The sequence below is a fragment of the Oryctolagus cuniculus genome, chromosome 4 (assembly GCF_964237555.1).
Source record: "Oryctolagus cuniculus chromosome 4, mOryCun1.1, whole genome shotgun sequence".
Lineage (NCBI taxonomy): Eukaryota > Metazoa > Chordata > Mammalia > Lagomorpha > Leporidae > Oryctolagus > Oryctolagus cuniculus.
Window position 1 is genome coordinate 163,472,043 of NC_091435.1, and position 25,709 is coordinate 163,497,751.

Here is a 25,709-nt window from a genome sequence, read left to right on the forward strand (position 1 = left end):
CCGAACAGATTCCCTGTGTGGTCCTTGGGAAAGAGCTTCTGATCTCTGGCTCCTGTGGGTATATCATTTGCCTGCTAACTACCTCCAACTTTGTTCAGCTGTGCAGAATAACTTCCCTGTTGAATCAAAAAAAAAAAAGAGAGAGAGAGAGAGAGGTTTACCACGCCTAACCTGGGAGTGTCACCTTTGGCACACCAAACAGAGCTCTCAGGCCACACCCATCTCAAGCCCTAAGGCTCCATCAAAAACAGATAGTCCACTTAATCTAGAGTCATAGTATAACAAGAAAAAGCACCACAGTGAAGAAACCAAATATCTCCAATATGACAAATAACAAACGCAAAAACCAAGGTAATAAAAACAAGGAAGTCACCATGAAGCCCTCAAATGAAAAAGACACCCCAATTCAAGATTATGAGGATGATGACATAGAAGAAATGCAAGAAGCAGATCTCAAAAAATTGATAAGAACATTAAGAAGTTCTCAAAAACAAATTCTTGAACTACAGAAATCCTTAATGGACAAGATAGAAAATCTCTCTCGTGAAAATGAAATATTAAGGAGGAATCAAAATGAAACGAAACAACTAGTACAACAGGAAACTGGGATAGTGACTGAAGTGAAGAATTCAATAGATCAAATGAAAAACACAATAGAGAGCCTTACAAACAGAATGGGAGAAGCAGAAGAGAGAATATCGGACTTAGAAGACAGAGAACAGGAAAGGATACAGTCAGACCAAAGAAAAGAAGAGGAAATTAGGAATCTAAAACATATTGTCGGGAATCTTCAGGATACTATTGAAAAACCCAACATTCGGGTTCTAGGAGTTCCTGAAGGCATAGAGAGGGAGAAAGGATTAGAAGGCCTTTTTAGTGAGATATTAGCAGAAAATTTCCCAGGTTTGGAGAAGGACAGAGAAATCCTAGTACAGGAAGCTCACAGAACCCCTAATAAACACGACCAAAAGAGACCCTCACCACGGCACGTTGTAATTAAACTCTCCACAGTGAAACATAAAGAAAAGATCCTAAAATGTGCAAGAGAGAAACGTCAGATTACTCTCAGAGGATCTCCAATCAGACTCACAGCTGACTTCTCATCAGAAACTCTACAAGCTAGGAGGGAATGGCAAGATATAGCCCAGGTACTAAGAGAGAACAACTGCCAGCCCAGAATATTATATCCTGCAAAGCTATCATTTGTGAATGAAGGTGAAATAAAGACTTTTCATAACAAACAGAAATTGAAAGAATTTGTTGCCACTCGTCCAGCCCTGCAAAAGATGCTTAAAGATGTGTTACACACAGAAACAAAGAAACACGGTCATCAATATGAAAGAAGGTAAAGGAAGGAAACCAAGGAAGGAAAGCTCACAGCAAAAGATCACAGGGAATTCAAAGCATATATTAGAACTTATCTTTGGCAAATGGCAGGGCAAAGTTACCACTTATCATTAGTCACATTGAACGTGAATGGCCTGAACTGTCCAGTTAAAAGACACCGTTTGGCTGATTGGGTTAAAAAACAAAACCCATCTATTTGCTGCTTACAAGAAACACATCTTTCCAACAAAGATCCATACAGACTGAAAGTGAAAGGCTGGAAAAAGATATACCATGCCAACAGAAATGAAAAAAGAGCAGGCGTAGCCATCTTAATATCAGACACCATAAACTTTACCACAAAAACCATTAAGAGAGACAAAGAGGGACACTACATAATGATTAAGGGATCAATTCAACAGGAAGATATAACAATTATCAATGTATATGCACCTAACTACAGGGCACCGGTTTATCTAAAAGATTTGTTAACGGACTTAAAGGGAGACTTAGACCCCAATACAATAGTACTGGGGGACTTCAATACTCCACTCTCAGAAATAGACAGATCAATAGGACAGAAGATCAACAAGGATACAGTAGATTTAAACGACACTATAGCCCAAATGGATCTAACAGATATATACAGAACTTTCAATCCTACAGCTAAAGATTATACATTCTTCTCAGCAGTACATGGAACCTTCTCTAGGATTGACCACATACTAGGCCATAAAGCAAGTCTCAGCAAATTCAAAAGAATTAGAATCATACCATGCAGCTTCTCAGACTATAAAGGAATGAAGTTGGAAATGAACAACTCAGGAATCCCTAGAGCATACGCAAACACATGGAGATTGAACAACATGCTCCTGAATGAACAATGGGTCATAGAAGAAATCAAAAGAGAAATCAAAAACTTTCTGGAAGTAAATGAGGATAACAGCACAACATACCAAAACTTATGGGACGCAGCAAAAGCAGTGTTAAGAGGAAAGTTTGTATCAATAGGTGCCTACATCAAGAAATTGGAAAGGCACCAAATAGATGAGCTTTCTATTCACCTCAAGGATCTAGAAAACCTACAGCAAACCAGACCCAAATCTAGTAGGAGAAGAGAAATAATTAAAATCAGAGAAGAAATCAACAGGATTGAATCAAGAAAAACATTACAAAAAATCAGCCAAACGAGGAGCTGGTTTTTTGAAAAAATAAACAAAATTGACACCCCATTGGCCCAACTAACTAAAAAAAGAAGAGAAAAGACCCAAATCAATAAAATCAGAGATGAAAAAGGAAACGTAACAACAGACACCACAGAAATAAAAAGAATCATCAGAAATTACTACAAGGACTTGTATGCCAGCAAACAGGGAAACCTATCAGAAATGGATAGATTCCTGGACACATGCAACCTACCTAAATTGAACCAGGAAGACATCGAAAACCTAAACAGACCCATAACTGAGACAGAAATTGAAACAGTAATAAAGGCCCTCCCAACAAAGAAAAGCCCAGGACCAGATGGATTCACTGCTGAATTCTACCAGACATTTAAAGAAGAACTAACTCCAATTCTTCTCAAACTATTCAGAACAATTGAAGAAGAGGGAATCCTCCCAAATTCTTTCTATGAAGCCAGCATCACCTTAATTCCTAAGCCGGGAAAAGATGCAGCACTGAAAGAGAATTACAGACCAATATCCCTGATGAACATAGATGCAAAAATCCTCAATAAAATTCTCGCCAATAGAATGCAACAACACATCAGAAAGATCATCCACCCAGACCAAGTGGGATTTATCCCTGGTATGCAGGGATGGTTTAATGTGCACAAGACAATCAATGTGATACACCACATTAACAGACTGCAGAAGAAAAACCATATGATTCTCTCAATAGATGCCGAGAAAGCATTTGATAAAATACAACACCCGTTCATGATGAAAACTCTAAGCAAACTGGGTTTGGAAGGAACATTCCTCAATACAATCAAAGCAATCTATGAAAAACCCACAGCCAACATCCTATTGAATGGGGAAAAGTTGGAAGCATTTCCACTGAGATCTGGGACCAGACAGGGATGTCCACTCTCACCACTGCTATTCAATATAGTTCTGGAGGTTCTAGCCAGAGCTATTAGGCAAGAAAAAGAAATTAAAGGGATACAAATTGGGAAGGAAGAACTCAAACTATCCCTCTTTGCAGATGACATGATTCTTTATTTAGGGGACCCAAAGAACTCTACCAAGAGACTATTGGAACTCATAGAAGAGTTTGGCAAAGTAGCAGGGTATAAAATCAATGTACAAAAATCAACAGCCTTTGTATACACAGACAATGCCATGGCTGAGGAAGAACTTCTAAGATCAATCCCATTCACAATAGCTACAAAAACAATCAAATACCTTGGAATAAACTTAACCAAGGACGTTAAAGATCTCTACGATGAAAATTACAAAACCTTAAAGAAAGAAATAGAAGAGGATACCAAGAAATGGAAAAATCTTCCATGCTCATGGATTGGAAGAATCAACATCATCAAAATGTCCATTCTCCCAAAAGCAATTTATAGATTCAATGCAATACCAATCAAGATACCGAAGACCTTCTTCTCAGATCTGGAAAAATTGGTGCTGAAATTTATATGGAGGCACAAGAGACCTCGAATAGCTAAAGCAATCTTGTACAACAAAAACAAAGCCGGAGGCATCACAATACCAGATTTCAGGACATACTACAGGGCAGTTGTAATCAAAACAGCATGGTACTGGTACAGAAACAGAAGGATAGACCAATGGAACAGAATTGAAATACCAGAAATCAACCCAAACATCTACAGCCAACTTATATTCGATCAAGGATCTAAAACTAATTCCTTGAGCAAGGACAGTCTATTCAATAAATGGTGCTGGGAAAATTGGATTTCCACGTGCAGAATCATGAAGCAAGACCCCTACCTTACACCTTACACAAAAATCCACTCAACATGGATTAAAGACCTAAATCTACGACCTGACACCATCAAGTTACTAGAGAACATTGGAGAAACCCTTCAAGATATTGGCACAGGCAAAGAGTTTCTGGAAAAGACCCGGGAGGCACAGGCAGTCAAAGCCAAAATTAACTATTGGGATTGCATCAAATTGAGAAGTTTCTGTACTGCAAAAGAAACAGTCAGGAGAGTGAAGAGACAACCGTCAGAATGGGAAAAAATATTTGCAAACTATGCAACAGATAAAGGGTTAATAACCAGAATCTACAAAGAGATCAAGAAACTCCACAAAAACAAAACCAACAACCCAATTAAGAGATGGGCCAAGGACCTCAATAGACATTTTTCAAAAGAGGAAATCCAAATGGCCAACAGGCACATGAAAAAATGTTCAAGGTCATTAGCAATCAGAGAAATGCAAATCAAAACCACAATGAGGTTCCACCTCACCCCGGTTAGAATGGCTCACATTCAGAAATCTACCAACAACAGATGCTGGCGAGGATGTGGGGTAAAAGGGACACTAACCCACTGTTGGTGGGAATGCAAACTGGTCAAGCCACTATGGAAATCAGTCTGGAGATTCCTCAGAAACCTGAAGATAACCCTACCGTTCGACCCAGCCATCCCACTCCTTGGAATTTACCCAAAGGAATTTAAATTGGCAAACAAAAAAGCGGTCTGCAGCCTAATGTTTATTGCAGCACAATTCACAATAGCTAAGACCTGGAACCAACCTAAATGCCCATCAACGGTAGACTGGATAAAGAAATTATGGGATATGTACTCTTTAGAATACTATACTGCAGTAAGAAACAACGAAATCCAGTCATTTGCAACAAAATGGAGGAATCTGGAACACATCATGCTGAGTGAAATAAGCCAGTCCCAAAGGGACAAATACCATATGTTCTCCCTGATCGGTGACAACTGACTGAACACCAAAAAGGAAACTTGTTGAAGTGAAAGGGACACTATGGGAAACGGTGACTTGATCAGCATAGCCCTGACTGTTAATGAACAACTTAATACATTATCCCTCTTAGTAGTTTTTTTGTCTGTTCTACTTAATATGACTGATTTAATTCTGTAATTAATACACAGTTATTCTTAAGTGTTGAAATTTAACTGAAATGTGATCCCTGTTAAACATAAGAGTAGGAATAAGAGAGGGAAGAGATATATAATTTGGGACATGCTCAAGCTGACTTGCCCCAAATGGTAGAGTTAGAAACATACCAGGGGACTCCAATTTAATCCCATCAAGGTGGCATGTACCAATGCCATCTCACTAGTCCAAGTGATCAATTTCAGTTCGCAATTGATCATAATGAAAGGACTAAGAGTCAAAGGGAGCACATAAGCAAGTCTAGTACCTGCTAACACTAACCGATAGAATAAATAAAGGGGAGAGTGATCCAACATGGGAAGTGAGATACTCAGCAGACTCATAGAATGGCGGATGCCCTAAATAGCACTCTGGCCTCAGAATCAGCCCTAAAGCCATTCAGATCTGGCTGAAAAGCCCATGAGAGTATTTCAGGCATGGAAAGCCAAGACACTCTGGCAAAAGATCTCTGTGAGTGAGATCTCAGTGGAAAGAACAGGTCTTCAAAGAAGGAGGTACCTTTCTCTGAAGGGAGGAGAGAACCTCCACTTTGACTATGACCTTGTCTAAACAAGATAAGAGTCGGAGAACTCAAGGGGCTTCCATAGCCTTGGAAACTCATGACTGGAGCATAGGGAGATTACTGATGCCATAGACAGGAGTGTCAATTGGTAAAGTCAACAACAGGAGTCACTGTGCACTTACTCCTCATGTAGGATCTCTGTCCTTAATGTGCTGTGCATTGAGATTTAATGCTATAACGAGTACTCAAATAATATATTTCACTTTGTGTTTCTATGGGGGTGCAAACCGTTGAAATCTTTACTTAATGCATACTAAACTGATCCTCTGTAAAAAAAAAAAAAAAAAAAAAAAAAAAAAAAAAAAAAAAGAAAAGAAAAGAAACTATCAACTCCCAACTTGACTCTCACTGGGATTAAACATGACAATAGGTCTGATCTGATTTCATCATCATTAAAAAAAATCATCTATTATTTTTCACTTTATGTTTCTGTGTGGGAGCAAACTGTTGAAATCCTTACTTAATGTATACTAAGCTGATCTTCTGTATATTAAGATAATCGAAAATGAATCTTGATGTGAATGGAAGGGGAGAGGGAGTGGGAAAGGGGAGGGTTGTGGGTGGGAGGGACGGTATGGGGGGGAAGCCATAGTAATCCATTATTCGTACTTTGGAAACGTATATTCATTAAATAAAAGTTAAAAAAAAAAAAAAGAAATTTGCGTACCTTAAAAATTTTTTCAAAAAATAAAAAAAGACTTATGGAAAAGCTAGAAATAAGTTTAAGAGATCTATTGTACAGCATGGTGATCACAGTTAATAACAATAACAATTCTTGCAAAATGCTAAGACAGGATTTTAAGTGTTCCCAACACAAAATGATAACTGTGATGCAATGCACATACTAGTGAGCTCAAAATTTCAAAATATTCACAAAAAATAAAAATATAAGCTTATTTGTGGACGTAACATTTGAAATCCATGGATAGTTTTTTTTCATATTACTCATTTTCCATGAGCTTTTGTAAATGCAACAGATAAATAGATATAGATATATGTATATTTATATATTTAAAGGCTAAGATAAAAGACTTACAGTACAAATACTGACAAAGGTATGGAGCAACTGGAACTCTCAGATACTGTTCCTGAAGTGTCAGGCGGTAAAATTTAGAGACCTATTGAATAGTTTCTTTTACAATTAAGCATACCTCTGAAGGGAGGAGAGAACTTCCACTTTGACCATGGCCTTGTCTAAATATGATCAGAGTCAGAGAACTCAGGGGGCTTCCATAGCCTTGGCAGCTCATGACAAGAGCCTAGGGTGATTACTGAGGCCATAAACAAGAGTGTCAATTTGTTAAGTCAACAACAGGAGTCACTGTGCACTTACTCCTCATGTAGGATCTTTGTCCTTAGTGTGCTGTACATTGAGATTTAATGCTATAACTAGTACTCAAACAGTATTTTTCACTTTATGTTTCTGTGTGGGAGCAAACTGTTGAAATCTTTACTTAATGTATGCTAAACTAATCTTCTGTATATAAAGAGAAACAAAAATGAATCTTGATGTGAATGGAAGGGGAGAGGGAGTGGGAAAGTGGAGGGTTGCAGGTGGGAGGGACGTTATGGAGGGGAAGTCATTGTAATCCATAAGCTGTACTTTGGAAATTTATATTCATTAAATAAAAGTTTAAAAAAAGCATACCTATTGCTACTTAGCAATGCAAAGAAAATTACTAATCCACATAACATGAGTGAACTTCATAGGTATTACAATTGTCATGGGAAAGAAGGTAGACACTAAAAACTATATATGTTAGATTTATAAAAAGTCATACAACAGGAAGAAGCAATCTACAGGGACAAGAATCCTAACAGTCCTTCCCTTTGGCCAGAGTATTGCCTAGAAAGGAGCAGGAGAGAAATTTCTGAGGTGACAAAAATGTTCTGATTCCTGTTTCTAGGAAGTTGTTATTCTTGCAGGAAAAGTCATTGAACCTCACAATTTGTGCCTTTTCCTGTATGTAAATTATGTTAACATAAAAGAGAATTGCAGAATGGCTGTGAGAACTATGTCTCTATGTGTGGGAGTCTAAGGCACTGCTTTATTTTCTGTAAAAGCAGAGAACATTTCCAAAACAAGTCATGATTGTTCCCAATATTTCTTTCCTTGCATCATTACTTGTTGCATTTTCACAACCTTGGGGGAAATTCTATCAACAATTAACCAGACAATAAAAGCAAAGATGTTCACAAAAATATTGCCCTCTTAAAATACATCATTTTCTACATGAATTAATTTAATCTTCTAACAGGACTGCAGACACATGCCTTTAGTAGTGTGCTCAGCAATTGTAAATGGCATATGGCACAATAATAATAAAGCAACTCAGATAAATAACTCACATTTAAAAAAAATCTGCACTGAGAAAATGAGAATCTGAATGTTTGCAAATCTGTTCAGTTCTTAAGTAATCAACTTTAAAGATATCTTAAAATTTAAGAAAAATACCGAATATCTGTCAATAAAGGTTGCCAGGAACACATGCAGATTGTATTAGAAGCTACAATAAGAAATTCTATTATAAGAGTGAAACGATGAAGGATTTGTGAATGTTAAAAAAATAGTCTATGCTGGTAAGTGCTCTTCCAGCTGCCTTGTCCTCTGAAGTAGACTAACTTTTGGATGGTACTTATGTGCACCATAGTTCAACTGCTGGCAATATCATAGAAAAAAATTACTTCACCAAAATCTTAGAAAAAATTTCCAGAACTCACTACATGAACATTAACTCATTATCTGACGTACGAGACAATTTACCAGTATTGGATGTGGGTTGCTCTTTTTTTTCTTGCCTGTTGAAATATAACAGTTAAGGGAGAAAGATGGCCCTGGATAATCTCAGTAGAACTGACTCCATCAACTGGTGGGTCTTAAAGCAGAGCTGAGGCTCCTCTGAGATGAAGAAGAAACTCCACCTGTGAATAGCAGCTTTTGCTTCCACCAGAAATTTCCTCCTGCTGGCCAACCTGATGGAGTTGGCACTTGCCTCATGAATCCCCAGCATGATGCAAGCCAATTCTTGACAATAAATCTCTTCACATCTTTTACTGGATACTACATGCTTCCTACATATTTGTATAGAAATCTCTTCCACAAGGCATAATAACCACTCCCTAGCTGCTGTCCCATAGATGCCTGCAACATTCAAAGTCACAGTGATAAATAATAATGACACCACAACCATCCCCAAAACAAGTATGTCCTACTGAGCCTGGGACAGTCTAGAGGTAGCATACTGACTGAATCATTTGTAGCAGTGACTAGAGGCTGGCGCCATGGCTCACTAGGCTAATCCTCTGCCTTGCGGCGCTGGCACACCAGGTTCTAGTCCCGGTTGGGGCGCCGGATTCTGTCCCGGTTGCCCCTCTTCCAGGCCAGCTCTCTGCTGTGGCCCGGGATTGCAGTGGAGGATGGCCCAAGTCCTTGGGCCCTGCACCCCATGGGAGACCAGGAGAAGCACCTGGCTCCTGCCATCGGATCAGCACGGTGCGCTGGCCACGGTGGCCATTGGAGGGTGAACCAACGGCAAAGGAAGACCTTTCTCTCTCTCTCTCTCACTATCCACTCAGCCTGTCAAAAAAAAAAAAAAAGAATTTTGAAATTGCAATGATACAATGAAAGATCATGAGAATGAAGTCTGGAAGGATAAGATAGATTTTTAAGACATGTCAAAAGTGGAATTGGCAGCCCTTGGTAACAAAATCAATGTAGGAATTGAAAGAAAGTGAGTTGAAGATGTTAAAGTTCCAGCAAAGAGGCTGAAGGGTTAGTATATCACTCAGTAAAGGAAAGAAAACTTGTTACACATACAGATAAATGTCCAAATCAAAATGCTGGTCTGGCACATAGGAGATGTTCAGATAAGTAGGTAGATTTTTTTAACTTTTATTTAATGAATATAAATTTCCAAAGTACAGCTTATGGATTACAATGGCTTCCCCTCCATAACGTCCCTCCCACCCGCAACCCTCCATTTCCCACTCCCTCTCCCCTTCCATTCACATCAAGATTCATTTTTGTTTCTCTTTATATACAGAAGATCAGTTTAGCATACATTAAGTAAAGATTTCAACAGTTTGCTCCCACACAGAAACATAAAGTGAAAAATACTGTTTGAGTACTAGTTATAGCATTAAATCTCAATGTACAGCACACTAAGGACAAAGATCCTACATGAGGAATAAGTGCACAGTGACTCCTGTTGTTGACTTAACAAATTGACAGTCTTGTTTATGGCAGATAAGTAGGTAGATTTTGAGAGGTCTTAGGTAGAAAGGTTCGGAAATTATAACATGAAACACATCCCAATGTCCTTTGCCATCTTGGAAAATGTTTATCACTTCTCAGCACAGAGATATTCCACTAGTGAGAAAACATCATGAGGCTGAAACTTACAGACCCAAGAGAAGATGGGGTAAAGAACACAAAGGAAGAGATGTGTGGTGGAATGAGGAGGCCATGCTAAGATGGCCGCTGGTAATGGAGCCCGCCTGGAAACAGGCTGTGATTGGATGGCTTCAGATACTGCCTGGAAACAGGCTGTGATTGGTTAGGGCATAAACCGCCCCTTGACTGGATTGGCTGCCTTGGCTATTTAAGCTGCTGTACCAACTGAAATAAACGAGTCTGCAGGCTGCTTGCCTCTGGCCTGCTTTTACCCAACTCCCGGGGTCTGTGTAGTGACTCCACACCTCTTGTCCCCACCATGCTCCTCCTCTCAGAACTAATCCACAGCAACAGAGATGGATGTGATAGAAGGAAAGTGTCTGACAGAGAGGTTAGGAACTGGAAAACTCTTCTGGAGCAAAAAGAAGGAGGTGATTAGAAGGAAGAGAAAATGAGGGGGCGGGGGCAAGTATCCCTATTTCTCCTCCTCAGAACCTAGTCCAGCGGAGTTGAACCTTGGGATTAGAATTACACTCTTGATAGAAACACAAAGGAAGTTTGAAGAGGAAATCCAGGTGCAGCCAGAACAGACTAGGAGTTTCATAGTAGCTTCATGATCCTTGTAAGGCTATGTACTATGCTGTTGATATGGTCATTTAACATAAGGGCCAGGAGGCTACAGGCCTTATCTGGCTTGTTTAGAGCAATAATCCTAGTATCAGAACATTGCCTGCCATCCAAGGGGCCTCCAACATAAACTTGTTGAAGGAATAATGGAACGGCATGCACCTGGGATAACACAGAAGGAATGAAGAGGGCACCTGAGATGGTGGGGCTCCTCCCAGCAGGTTCCCAATCAGCTATGTGTGTCACGCATGAGATCCTAAGCTCTCGTATGAACCAGTGGGAATACATAAAATAGCCATGGCAGCACTGGTGAGTTTAACAGACACCACCAAGGAAATCACCATCAGGCCTCAGAGGGCAGAGAGAGTGACCCCAAGGTGGGGGCTGAAGCAGCATGGGTCATTCAACGGGTTTAAACCATGATGAGAAAAGAGTTCATGAACTACAGATGCCATAAACATTCAGAAAGGACAGATGTCAGTGTCCCCAAATCAGAGATGGGTTCACCTCATCTGAAGTCAAGGAGGCCAGCAGAGGAAGGCAAAAATGCACAGCCTTGCAGCTCTTCCATTGACACTGAGATGCTTAAGCTTCCTCTTGCACCAAGCTACCCTACGTAGAAGAGGAGGTAGAGAAGAGAACTCTCAAAATGAGAAAAAATCCTTTTAGACCCCAAAAGACCTATATGATTGATCCTAGCCAAATTTGCCTTTCACTACCATCAGCAGGAACAGAGGTTGAAAACAAAAACGCTGCTCCCATTTTTCACAACTTTCTTTACACACTTTCATATGAAAGGAAATACCATGGGGCTAAACGCAGTTCATTCAAAGGGAGAGCAGAAGAGGAGCAGAACATCTCAAGTGAAGAGGCCAGGCTTGGAAGAGAAAATGAGAAAAAGTATTCAGACAGGTAAGATGGCAATAGGATAGAGGAGCGTAGTGGAAACCACAGGAGAAACAGTGTTCAGTCAAGGAGGGAATACACACCACAAGCAAGAATTAGCTTTTTATTTGGCAATGTGGTTGTTAGGTGCTCTGGAGGAACTCACGGTTTTAGTCCACACTACCTACAGAATTGAATCCAAGCAACTTGGAGTTGTTCAAGAATTTCTCCCATCTAACACCAGCCTACTTTCCTAAACTTTTCAAACTCTACACATAGAAATCTGCATTGGCATGGTGGTGTAGTAGATTAAGCTTCCAACTGTGGTGCCGGCATTCCATATTGGCCCAGGCTGCTCCTCTTCCAATCTAGCTCCCTGCTAATGGCCTGGGAAAGCAGTGGAAGACAGCCCAAGTGCTTGGGCCTCTGCACCCATGAGAGAGACCCCAAATAAGCTCCTGGCTCCTGGCTTTGGATCAGCCCAGCTCCAGCCATTGCAGCCATTTGGGGAGTGAACTAGTGGATGGAGATTTCTCTCTCTGTCTCTCTCTCTCTATGCCTGTCTAAATAAATAAATAAATCTTTTTTAAAAAGAAATATGCATTGAAAATCAGCAGGTCCAACAGTCCTAGGGCATTCACTGACTAGCTGGATGACCTTGGACAAGTCTCTTAACTTTGATTTCCCTTCCCTTACATATTAAATTAAAACATAAAACAATATCATTTCTAGATTTGATCCCTGTATGAAGTGAGTGAATGTGGTATATATTGCAGTTTTTAGTGTTCTTTTCTACCCAGGAATGACTCTGTTCTAGCTATTCAGCTCTCGCCTGCCCTGTTTGTCCTGGGAATCTCCCTGAACTATCACCCACGTATCTCATTTGTGATTTGCTCAAAGTATGTCGAGTCATTAGAAATTTTCTGCTGCATATGCATATCTATCTTGCCTTCCCAAATGGATTATAAGCTACTTCACAAATGGGACCATTATTCATAAATTTTATAACCTTCACAATACCAAGCATAACACCTTACATTCAGAAAACTTCAAACAAATTCCTGTTCTTTCATTATTAATTATAGACTAGAAGCATTTTCAATTTTTCACTCTTTGTGTTGTTTCCTGATAGGCTTATAAATGTGGAAGCAGTTCCACAAACTGAACAGAGTGAAAAGAAATCATCACTCAGCTTTAAAACAGGGTTGGTAGATATAAACTTCCTGGAAAAGAAGTGGCAAGTCCTTCAGCTCTCATATGGAAAGAACACATCTTTTTCAGCCTTACTCTTCAGTTGCCCTGGAACATCCAACTCAACTCTGCACACAGAGCAGATAGAGAGCATATATAGAAATATGCTTTCTTCATCTGAATAAATATCAGCTTAACACTGTATCCATAAACCCTAATAATTCGAAGAATTAATGTCCTCCATTGATTCTCTGGTTTTTTTTTCATGCTGAATTCTTTAATGCTCACTCTTTTTGCATTCCTTTGTGAAGATCTAAGAAGAAGTATATTCTTTAGAAATGTCTGTAACCAATTTTCTGTCTGGGATATAGCACAACACCTAACAGGTAATGATTCTGTGTGTTTAACATCTTGTGAAAAGTGCCAAAACAGTGTCCATGCTTTTGACTATGACAATGCCACAATGACCTCTGTATTACCTTTGAAATTATTACACATTTAAGTAAAAAATGTACCTTATTTTTTCTCAAAGTAGTACAACTTTTCATTTCTTTATGTAAACATGAAAAAGTAATCCCTGTTTAGTCTTTGTATTCCTTGAGTTTTTTATCTTTTCTATTATATTCTTAAACTTTTTATTGATAATAATTGTACTGATTTATAGGCTATGGTGTGGCATTTCAATACAGGTTTACAATATATACTGGCTAAAGTGGAGTAATTAACATTTCCCTGTCTTCGATAATACATTATGATGGAAGCCTCAGACTTCCTTTCTTCTATTCGCTCATAAAATGTGTAATAGTTTTTTGTGAACTACAGTTGTCCCACTATGCTATGTAACACTAGGATCTTATTCCTTCAATCTAACTCAGACTTGATACCTATAACCCAAATTCTCTCTATCTACCTCCCAACCTCTAGTAAAAAAACACTGTATCTTATTTTACTCTGCTTGATGACTATCATTCTCAATCCTGTGCTCTCCTTGTGATTGGTGATTTTGAATTATAAAAGTTAGAAAGCTTGATATTCTTTTTTTAAGAAAAATCTTGCTTCATTTTCATGGTGGGCAAACACAGAACTGAATTTCATCAGTGAAGACCTCTTTTGAAATACATGTATATTTTTTCTGGTCATTGCTAGCCTTTAATGAAAGTTGCCATAGTTAAGAATAAGCTAAAATACAAAACAAACAGTGTACCATCCAATACGAGCCGTCAATGCTTCTTATTAATTGTTTGCTTACCCACTTATGTGCAAAATGTCAGTAACTCACAGTGGCTCTCCTTTGGTGCTGGGGAATTCATAAAATTCTATTGAACTCGCTGATTCCCTTCCTTTTGACTATCATTTATCATTATTGGATTGTGTAATTGCATTATTGATATTAACTGCCCTGAGAGAACATTCCACTACATTTGAGATGAAGCAATCATAACACTACTGAAGAAAATAGAGACATAACATTTTACACCCATAATTTTTCTGCCAGCAGTGGTGTTGATATACATTTTAGAAAAATAATCATTGGTGCTCAATGAGAACAATGCCAATTAACTACTTGCTGCCTTTTGATGAAATTCAATCATAATTCCTCCTTGATTCTTTAATAAAGTTGCATTTTCCATTTAGCTAACATTTGATTAATCTTGAATTGGAAAATTATCAGCATACTTAAAATAATGCAAAAAGAGAAGGTTATTTTACAACTCTTTAAAGAAGTACTATAAGCTCTGCTTTGAAGTAAAGTATTTCTTCATGGTTCATAAAAGACCAAATGCTTCATGAAGGCACTGAGGCTCACTAGCAGCAGGTGCTCAATAAATATGTATTAACTGCATGATTGACACACAGAGATTAAATACTAGTGACTTTGGAAAAGTTAGCACTAGATTAATAAGTTGCATCAACAAACTATTCTCACATAACATCATCGCTCATTTTATATATTCCTCATTTTAAGTTGTACATTATATTTAAACACATTCACTTATTTAATCCTAGCATCCTTTTAGACATTTAGACATTTTAGACATTTTTCAAAAGAGGAAATCCAAATGGCCAACAGGCACATGAAAAAATGTTCAAGGTCACTAGCAATCAGGTAAATGCAAATCAAAACCACAATGAGGTTTCACCTCACCCGTTTAGAATGGCTCACATACAGAAATCTACCAACAACAGATGCTGGCGAGGATGTGGGGGAAAAAGGGACACTAACCCACTGTTGGTGGGAATGCAAACTGGTTAAGCCACTATGGAAGTCAGTCTGGAGATTCCTCAGAAACCTGAAGATAACCCTACCATTCGACCCAGCCATCCCACTACTTGGAATTTATCCAAAGGAATTTAAATTGGCAATGAAAAAGCTGTCTGCACCTTAATGTTTATTGCAGCTCAATTCACAATAGCCAAGACCTGGAACCAACCTAAATGCCCATCAACGGTAGACTGGATAAAGAAATTATGGGATATGTACTCTTTAGAATACTATACCGCAGTAAGAAACAACGAAATCCAGTCATTTGCAACAAAATGGAGGAATCTGGAACACATCATGCTGAGTGAAGTAAGCCAGTCCCAAAGGGACAAATACCATATGTTCTCCCTGATCGGTGACAACTGACTGAACACCAAAAAGGAAACCTCCTGAAGTGAAATGGACACTATGAGAAATGGACACTATGAGAAATGGTGACTTGATCAGCATAGCCCTGACTGTTAATGAACAACTTACTACATTATCCCTCTTAGTAGTTTTTTTGTCTGTTCTACTTAATATGACTGGTTTAATTCTGTAATTCATACACAGTTATTCTTAAGTGTTGAAATTTAACTGAAATGTGATCCCTGTTAAACATAAGAGTGGGAATAAGAGAGGGAAGAGGTGTATAATTTGGGACATGCTCAAGCTGACTTACCCCAAATGGTAGAGTTAGAAACATACCAGGGGACTCCAATTCAATCCCATCAAGGTGGCATGTACCAATGCCATCTCACTAGTCCAAGTGATCAATTTCAGTTCACAATTGATCATAATGAAAGGACTAAGAGTCAAAGGGAGCACATAAGCAAGTCTAGTACCTGCTAACACTAACTGATAGAATAAATAAAGGGGAGAGTGATCCAACATGGGAAGTGAGATACTCAGCAGACTCATAGAATGGCAGATGTCCTAAATAGCACTCTGGCCTCAGAATCAGCCCTAAAGGCATTCGGATCTGGCTGAAAAGCCCATGAGAGTATTACAGGCATGGAAAGCCAAACACTCTGGCAAAAAGACCTCTGTGAGTGAGATCCCAGTGGAAAGAACAGGTCTTCAAAGAAGGAGGTACCTTTCTCTGAAGGGAGGAGAGAACCTCCACTTTGACTATGACCTTGTCTAAACAATATAAGAGTTGGAGAACTCAGAGGGCTTCCATAGCCTTGGAAACTCATGACTGGTGCATAGGGAGATTACTGATGCCATAGACAGGAGTGTCAATTGGTAAAGTCAACAACAGGAGTCACTGTGCACTTACTCCCCATGTAGGATCTCTGTCCTTAATGTGCTGTACATTGAGATTTAATGCTATAACGAGTACTCAAACAGTATATTTCACTTTGTGTTTCTATGGGGGTGCAAACTGTTGAAATCTTCACTTAATGTATACTAAACTGATCTTCTGTAAAAACAAAACAAAACAAAAAAAAGAAATTATCAATTCCCAACTTGACTCTCACTGGGATTAAACATGACAATAGGTCTAATCTGATTTCATCATCATTTAAAAAATCATCTATTATTTTTCACTTTATGTTTCTGTGTGGGAGCAAACTATTGAAATCTTTACTTAATGTATACTAAGCTGATCTTCTGTATATTAAGATAAACGAAAATGAATCTTGATGTGAATGGAAGAGGAGAGGGAGTGGGAAAGGGGAAGGTTGCGGGTGGGAGGGACGGTATGGGGGGGAAGCCATTGTAATCCATAGGTCGTACTTTGGAAATTTATATTCATTAAATAAAAGTTAAAAAAAAAAGAAGAAAGTTAATAGCACTCCCACTGTCCCCCAGTTTGTGATGATTACACAACCTCTGGAAACTTAAGATCTTTCTTGAATTCAGAGCTCTGCCTGTTTTACCTGGCCATAGCATGAGAGCTACATTCATGCAGTTAAAATGGCTGTCCAGCTACATTTTCAAATATTAGTTGATGTAATCAGATGGTACCTAGGATTTGCTTCAAAATAATGTGAGAAAGGTAGGGAGTGAGAAGTGGATAGGGATCAGAATCCAGAATTAGCCCTAGGTAGCTAATTATTACAGCTGAAGGATGGGTATAAGAAGCACACTTTGCTGTTATAAATATTTCAAGTTTTTCACAATACAGAATTTCCTCAAATTCTGAGAAAAATAAATTAATTAACTAAATGTTCTTCTCAAGGTGGTATGCTGAAGATAAGAGGATCTCTGTTATATTTTAAACTAACTCTACCCATTCCCACATCAACCACATAAATCTAATATAAAATCACTTTTATATCCAAATGGAAATTGACTAAGTAGCTTTGCAGTGCAGAACTTTATAGAAGGCCCTTCTAAGATATACAGAAATAGCTAAGTCTCTTGCATGTTAATCTACTAAGATCACCATATTCAGAATATAGCATAACAGACATGGATGTTTTTGCCTAGCTTTTATGAAGTGAGGCAGTAAAACAGCAAACCAAACAAGCTCTGACTCCTGCTGTCTGAGATATAACTGTGTTCAGTGAGAGCTATAACTACAAGTTAAATGCTCCTAAGTGTAAACCAAAGCCTTAGATAATGATCACGATTGTCTGCAAAATGACAGCGGGGTTCAGCATTTAAGGCAATGGAGATGAAAGAGTGTCAGCTCCAAAGAAACCTGTACATTACCTTCAACTTCTGTTTTCCAAGTACCTCTATAATCCACTAAATAGTCATACTTTTCTACTCTTCAGACAGCAGTTTAAGACATCAGAACTACATTTTCTTTGGGGCCAACTTTTTAGAACAGATCCTAAGGACCCTAATAAGGAATTTAAGAAGCAGATACCCTGACCAAGAATGGGCAATATGAGTCAATGGCCTTGGGCTCTACCCCTAGGATAGAAAAAAATTTTTTTTCAAAGTTGAAGGGCCCTCTACTGGATCCTGGCTGGGTGAAGCCCATGAGCAAAGATGGTTCACAAATCTTGATTACAGAAAGGAAACAGGGAGAAGAAGAAGAGTCACTGGTGTCATCACCAGCACATGGTGGCCATTTGTAGCTTTGTCTTCCCTTCCTCAGGCTATGTCCAGAAATATATTTATATATCAAGATGCTAATCTAAAAGTTCCAAGGAACACTTAAATATCAACATACTCATCTAAATGTTACCAGTAAGAAAAATAAAAAGACATTCTACTGTGAACCTTGGATTTCCACCACAAACCACAATGAAAGCAATTGCACAGACCAAAAAGAAAAATGTTAAAGGTAAATGTTATTATCTCTTCCTCTGAATTAACTTACATTTTCATCTATATTCCCCAAAAGATACAATCGGATTGCTGAAGAAATTAAGTCTAGACATTCACTGCTATTTATACAAAACTCATAATTTAAATTTAAATAATTGCTAGGAGAATTTTTTGCTATGTCTAGTTTTACTATATTCAACAAATTTTGGATTACTCCGTTCAAAGGACAGTTATACCAAGTTATCTTAGGGTTATTTATAAAACAAAGAAATGAATTTAAATTTGGGTATAAATGTTAAAGCAAGTAGTGTATACAACTAATATTTCCCTAACTTTAGGTGAATTTTCCTTAAAGTGAGCATGAACAACTTTAGACAGCCTAGTGGAAAGCATCTGGAAGAGACTGTAAGATCTGCACTTACGTGAGATAGCAGAGGCAGCTCATGGTGACACGTGACGGCATTGCGGTTGGCTTCCATAAAATACCTCTGTGTGCGCCTCCGTTCTCGTTCTAGCTTCCTCTCTAGAGCCAGCTGGGATGTAGATAAGTTGTCTAAATACTTCATCATCACATCCGATACCATCGAGCTGACTTCTATAATGTCTGGACGGGCTTCTGAGTCAGGAGTCAGGCACCTAAAAAAAAGACAAACTAATTCTAATACTGCTGGATGCTGGGACAGGATCGCAGAGTGTGGAGGGTCAAGGTACAGCTCCACTGTGTGCCCACCTTGGTATGTGTCCCCAGGACAACCTGGGATAAGATGAATATCAAGCACTTCTTTGAATTCAAGATTTCAAAGGGCATTTGGAGAGTTGGGGAAGGAGAGGGAGGCAACACAGTTATTTCTGCAGTGATGGGCAAGGGTTACAGATTAGGTCTCAGGACAGGTTTGTGGGGTCATCTTCTCCCATGTGGGTAGGCTGCTTTCTGAAATCACAGATGCATCAAAGATGGATTCCAATAATATAGACCCTGAAGGTCACCTTTGATGCACCATAAAGAAGAAAGGGAGATTTATGAGGATAACATTCTGACTTTTTTCCAAGGTATGTTGGCAATATTAACACAGCTTAATTAATGAGAATCTTACCAAGCACTAAGCCAATAAATGCAAATCACAACCCAGTTACTCAGAGGTTTAAGATATTTGTAGTGTCAAAAACAAACCATATCAAACTTTAAAACTGTACAAGTTGAAGCAGGTATTTAGCCTAGCACATACTCACAGCAGAGTACCTGAGTTTCCTTCATGCCTCTGGCTCCTGTCTCTATCTCCCTGCCAATGCAGACTCTTGGAGACAGAGGCAATAGCTCAAGTAATTGGGTTCCTGTCAACGCCATGGATGACCTAGGTTGCATTCCTGGCTACTAGCTCAAACCCTGGCCTACATCTAACCATTGCATACATTTGAGGAGTAAAAAAAAAATGTAGAAGTTTACCATGCATGAAAAAGAATAGTACACTAACCAGAAGACTTTGAATTGAAAATGAGAAGAAGCTTGCATTACAGCACTTATAGCAGAGTTTATAAAGCATAACAAGGAAATAGTATGAACTTTTTGTGGTTGGCTGTTATATATTTTCATTGTCTTTATGGAAAGCATCTGTTTTAGCTGGTTTGTCTATAGCCGATTGGTTTAATTTCATTGAATCATGCTGACAAGGATACAAGACTTAAATTTTATCTTTTGTTTGTGATAAGATAGGATTTCAGGGAAGTCAGGATGACTTACATTTTGGTTATGTGGTTATGGGACATTGGCCTTAAGATATATCTAAGTTGTGGCCTTTATTTTTATATTTCTTTAACAAAAGCAATTTTCTTAGAAAGAAAAGTAGGCAATTTGACATATTGATTGCATACTGCTATTTTCTGTGATTTGGGGGTCAGGAAATGGGAATCAGGCACACTAAAAGGAACATCAAGAAGACAATTCTAAATGCCCATGGAACCAACCATCAAAATCATTAATCTTAGCATGCTTTAAATACTTCCGGTGTCCACTACAGCACAGGGCATTTTTAAAAGCTTGTAGAAAAGTGAATTAAAGGATAAGTTTATTTTGGTACAAAAAAAAAAAACACTTTGAAATTCATGCACAAGAGGAATCTTAAAGAGTTTGTGGAAAATGCATTTTAGGAAAAAACAAGTATGCATGAGTTACCATTTTTGCTCTAAAATAAAATTACCTTTAATTCAATTTTTCCACAGTCTCTTTGAAGTACTCGCATATCTTGTCTACTTTTTAATTCAAATTCCCTAACTTCATTGAAGTCATGCATGCTCCTCAATAAAATTTAACTTGCTTGAATTTTTAAAGAAATGCCTATTTTTCACATCTTGTGTTTGATTTAGCAACCTACCACCAGTTAATACAACTTCCACCTACCTGATGTCTCCAGGCATGGTTTAAGCATTATTAGCACACAACTATTTCTCACAGCTGAAGTCAAAAGACAACTCTAAATGATAATTTGCTAATTATCCTTTCTTATTAGGTTTATTAACCATGACTAAAATACACACGAATCTAAATCAGGCTTTAAGACCTTACTTTATTATTTTTATGCTTTTACTTTTAAAGTTCTAAGGCAGTGTACTTAAACTATGATTATCACAGGCACTTACATATCTGTTGAATTCATATTTAATGAAATTCACTCTATGCATTTATTGTATACTAAGTAGGAAAAGAGATTGAGGAGACCGGGCCAGCTACACAATTTGTGGTTGCAAAATGAAAACGGGGACCTCCAGTGCAGAATGAGGAAATCAATCACTCTTTCCCACAGCTCAGGGTTCCAATTGATGGCAGACAGATCACCCGTAAGATATTACAACCTTCATGAAGACGGAATGCGCTTGATACCCAGGTTAGAATGGGAAATCACAGAGTCACCCACCAAATGAGCTATGATGTTGCCAGTCCAGTCACAGATGGTCCCACCTTACCCTACCCTGAGATGCAGCAGAACACCTCGTACATACTGACTCACTGCTTTTCCGCACCCACTCCCACACTGGAAAAGGAGGGAAAAGGTGCAACAAAGTCCTTCCCTTCTGACATAACCCAATCTCAGTGGCAGATCAAAGGCAGCAGTGGTCAGGGCTCGTGCTGTAGCACAGCAGATTACAGGCCTGGCCTGCAGCACCAGCAGTCCATATGGGTACTAGTTCGGGTCCCAAATGCTTCACTTCTGACCCAGCTCTCTGCTATGGCCTGGGAAAGCAGCAGAAGATGGCCCAAGTCCTTGGGCCCCTGCACCCACATGGGAAACCCTGAAGAAGCTCCTGGCTCCTGGCTTCAGATCACCTCAGCTCTGGCAACTGTGGTTATTTAGGGAGTGGACCAGTAAATGGAAGACCTCTCTTTCTCTGGCTCTGAATGATCTCCTGGCTTTTAACTTTCCCCTGACCTAGCCCTGGCTGTTGTGGTCATTTGGGGAGTGAACCAGTAGATGGAAAGATGGAAGATACCTCTCTCTCTCTCTCTGGTTCTACTTCTCTCTGTAACTCTTTCAATAAATAAAGCGGTGGCCTGGGAAGGCAGTGGAGGAGGGCCCAAGTGCTTGGGCCCTATACCCGCACGAGAGACCAGGAGGAAGCACCTGGCTCCTGGCTTTGGATTGGCGCAGCACGCCGGCCGTAGCAGCCATTTGTGGGGTGAACCAATGGAAGGAAGACCTTTATCTCTCTCTCACTGTCTAACTCTGCCTGTCAAAACAAAACAAAACCAAAAAAAAAGGCAGCAGTGGTGACCAGACAGGAACAGAAGTATGGAGCTGAAGGCCAGGTGGGAACTCAGGGACCAAGTAGCAATGGCTGAGATCCATGCCAAGGAGGTAGAGAGTTGAAGGAACAACACAGGGGCTGAGGCTCTAAGACCTTAATGCACGCTCCTTGTCTCATTAGGTTTCTTTTCCAAAACACCACCTCAGATACAAAATTATTAAGAATTACAAGGCTTCAAATATAGAGTCTTAAACTCTAAGCCCAGGAGCAGTGGAGCACAGGTGCTCTGCTTCAGTTTAAGTTTATGAAATTACCTTCTGGAGCAATGACACAATTGCAGTCAAGTTTCTTACTTTCGTTGATAGTCACAAAAGAAGCCAAGTTGCTGAATTCCACCTTCTAATTACATTGGGTTCTTCATCTATTCTTGCTTAATTATGATAAGAAGTTAAAGGTGCTAGCAATGCTTGGCTGACCTTATTTATGTTTGTTATGACTGCCATGTGAGGAAGAAACATAACAAAACAACCCAGCATCCAAGTCTTGCCTTAGTGCAAATATTCCAAAGTTTTAGACAGCAAATGTTTTAACTAATTCAACATAATATTAGCAGCCAAATTATCAGCTGAGTTGGTTTTGAATTTTTTTTGTTTGGTAAATCAAAGAGCAAAGCATGAAGTTAAACGTTATGATAAATGGGAACTATAGTGGCCCCTGCACTCCCAGCCTTTTCTCCAATCCCTAGGAAAAGTCTTGGCCTTTTCTCCAATCCCAAGGAAAGCTACAACCAGAGAGATGTACTTCAGCATTGTCAAAGGCATGTAGGCTGTAGGTCAGAAGGCTTGGTTTGAATCCCAGCTCCACACTTATTAGCTCTGTTCTTGGACAAATTACTTAGCTTCTAACATTCAGGTGGAACATCTGTTGGATGGGATTGTCAGTATCTACCTCATGAAACAGATAATGTAAGAGCTCAATAAACTGAAAATAAAATGCATTGTTTCATTTCTCTTCTATCCCTCTCCAAGTCCTGTGGCTTCCACCTTCCAAATGCTTCTCGAATGTGTACCCTTCCTCTCTAATCCCACTGCTATTGGTTCATTCAACATCACGTGTTGGACTATTGTCCTAAATGTCACAGTCATATCTTGTCTCCCTCTGATATGCACTGTAAATCTCTACTACAGTGATATTCCTAAACCTGACTCCATCACTACGCCACACCAAAGTCCTCATTAGTTCTTCATAATGTTCTGTAGGACAGAATTTAAATTTCTACAATGCTATACAAGGTCCTGCTTGAGCTGTCCCTCGCCTTCCTCCACTCTTTCCCCTACCCTAGCAACACACCACATACTTCCACATGCACTTCCCCCATCAGCCATAGCTCTCCTATGTTGCTCACATTTCTTTTAGTACATTTTCAAAAAAAAAAAAAAAAAAAAAAAAACCTGCCCTTTTCCAGAGACCATCCTTTATCTGCTTGTCAAAATCGAACTTTTCCAAGTCCTCATTCAGAAGGCTTCCTGGACAGCTCTCAGACAGACTTCCTGACCCCTTTTATGTATTCTCATTGCACTGACTGCACTTAAATATTCAATACTATGTAATCATTGCCTCATAACCATCTGTTTCACCACTAGACAAGAAAGTTCTTGAGTGGAAGAACAGGTATCCCCTACCCCCCACCACTTTGATCTTCCCAGCATATAAAATGGCACTCAGCAAAGAATAAGCTTCCCAGGGCTGATGCTGTGGCATAGTAGGTTAAGCATCTACCTTCAGCACCAGCATCCCATGTAGGAGTCGGTTCAATTCCTGGCTGCTCCTCTTCTGATCCAGCTCCCCACTATAGCCTGGGAAAGCAGCAGAAGATGGCCCAAGTGCTTGGGCTCCTACACCCACATGGGAGATCCAGAGGAAGATTCCGGCTCCTGGCTGTGGATTGGCCCAGCTCCGGCCATTGTGGCCATTTGAGGAGTGAACCAGTGGATGGAAGACCTCTCTCTCTGTATCTCTTCCCCTCTCTCTGTAGCTCTGCCTTTCAAGTAAATAAATCTTTAAAAAAAAAAAAAAAAGCGACTCATGAATTGGGGCCAGCATTGTGGCATAGCGGGTTAAGCCACTGCCTGTGACACTGGCATCCCAGAAAGCATTGGTTTGAGCCCCAGCTGTTCCACTTCTGGTTCAGCTCCCTGCTAATTCACCTCATAAAGCAGCAGATGATGGTACAAGTACTTGGGTTCCTGCCACCCATGTAAGAGATCCAAATGCAGTTCCAGGCTTGTGGCTTCCATCTGGCACAGCCGCGGTCACTGAAGTCATCACTCTCTGTGTCTCCCCCTACTCCAGCCCTGTAATTAATTCTGCCATTCAAATAAGTAAATAAATCTTTCTTTAAAAGTTTTTTTAAATAAATAATTGACCTGTCTATAACCTCAAGTATTTGGCTCCCAGGAACATCTCTACTACAAGTTCCTGTTTAGCCTCATTGCCCTGAAATGACTCCTTGGTTAGGTATGTCAGAGAAATTCTTAAAGGCAACTGAATCTGTACATAAATGCTTCAATAATGTCCTAATTAAACAAGAATAAAATTATGTTCTGGAAAAAAAATCTGACATGTTCCTCTTACCCCATCCATGGAAAGATTAGAGGAAAACAGTGCTCAATTATATTTATTTCACATTTTAAGAAATGAAGAGGGGCTGGTGTGGTGGTGCAGTGGGGTTAACCTGCAATGCCAATATTCCATATGAATGCTGGCTTGAGTACCAGCTGCTCCTCTTCCAATCCAGCTCCCTGCTAATGAGATGGGAAAACAGCAGAAGATGGTCCAAGTGCTTGGGCCCCTGTACCCATGTAGGAGACCCAGATGGAGTTCCAGGCTCCAGGCTTTAGTCTGGCCCAGGGCCACTGCAGTCATTTAGGGATGAACAGCAGATGGAATATCTCTCTTTCTCTATCTCTCTCTCTCTTTCTCTCTCTCTCTCTCTTTCTCTAACTCTGCCTTTCAAATAAAATAAATAAACCTTTTTTTTAAAGAAACAAAGAGGTTAAGGTAAGGTGAAAAATATTAAGATCTCCTTGTCTTTAAAGGTACCTGAAAGCACTGACTTTGTTAGTTGTTATAATTGCCTCTGAAACAAAGCACCAGACAGCTTATGCAATCAGGCACACAGAAAAACAAGGCAACTGGAATATTTGGTGCTTAAAAGGCAATGTTCTCCCTTTTTAAAAAGTAAACAGACAATACTCTGAACAGCGCACTGAAAGGTAAAAATAGTCGTGCTGGGACCGGTCAGAACAACAAGATATATTTATTTAATGTCTCAGACTCTTCAGGAATGTTAAGTTATTCTTCCAACTTAAAGCCTACCATGAAGAAGAA

General features: G+C 39.3%; 1 protein-coding gene across 6 annotated transcripts in view; it reads right to left on the reverse strand.

The window, feature by feature from the left end:
• The window catches only part of NEK10 (NIMA related kinase 10), a 376,418-nt gene that overhangs the window by 112,294 nt on the left and 238,415 nt on the right, over window positions 1-25,709 (reverse strand). For all 6 annotated transcript variants that reach the window (XM_008266081.4, XM_008266080.4, XM_008266079.4 and 3 more), the window contains exon 26: window positions 19,004-19,217. In XM_008266081.4, the coding sequence (XP_008264303.2) occupies window positions 19,004-19,217 (214 nt within the window). The remainder of the gene's footprint in view (window positions 1-19,003; window positions 19,218-25,709) is intronic.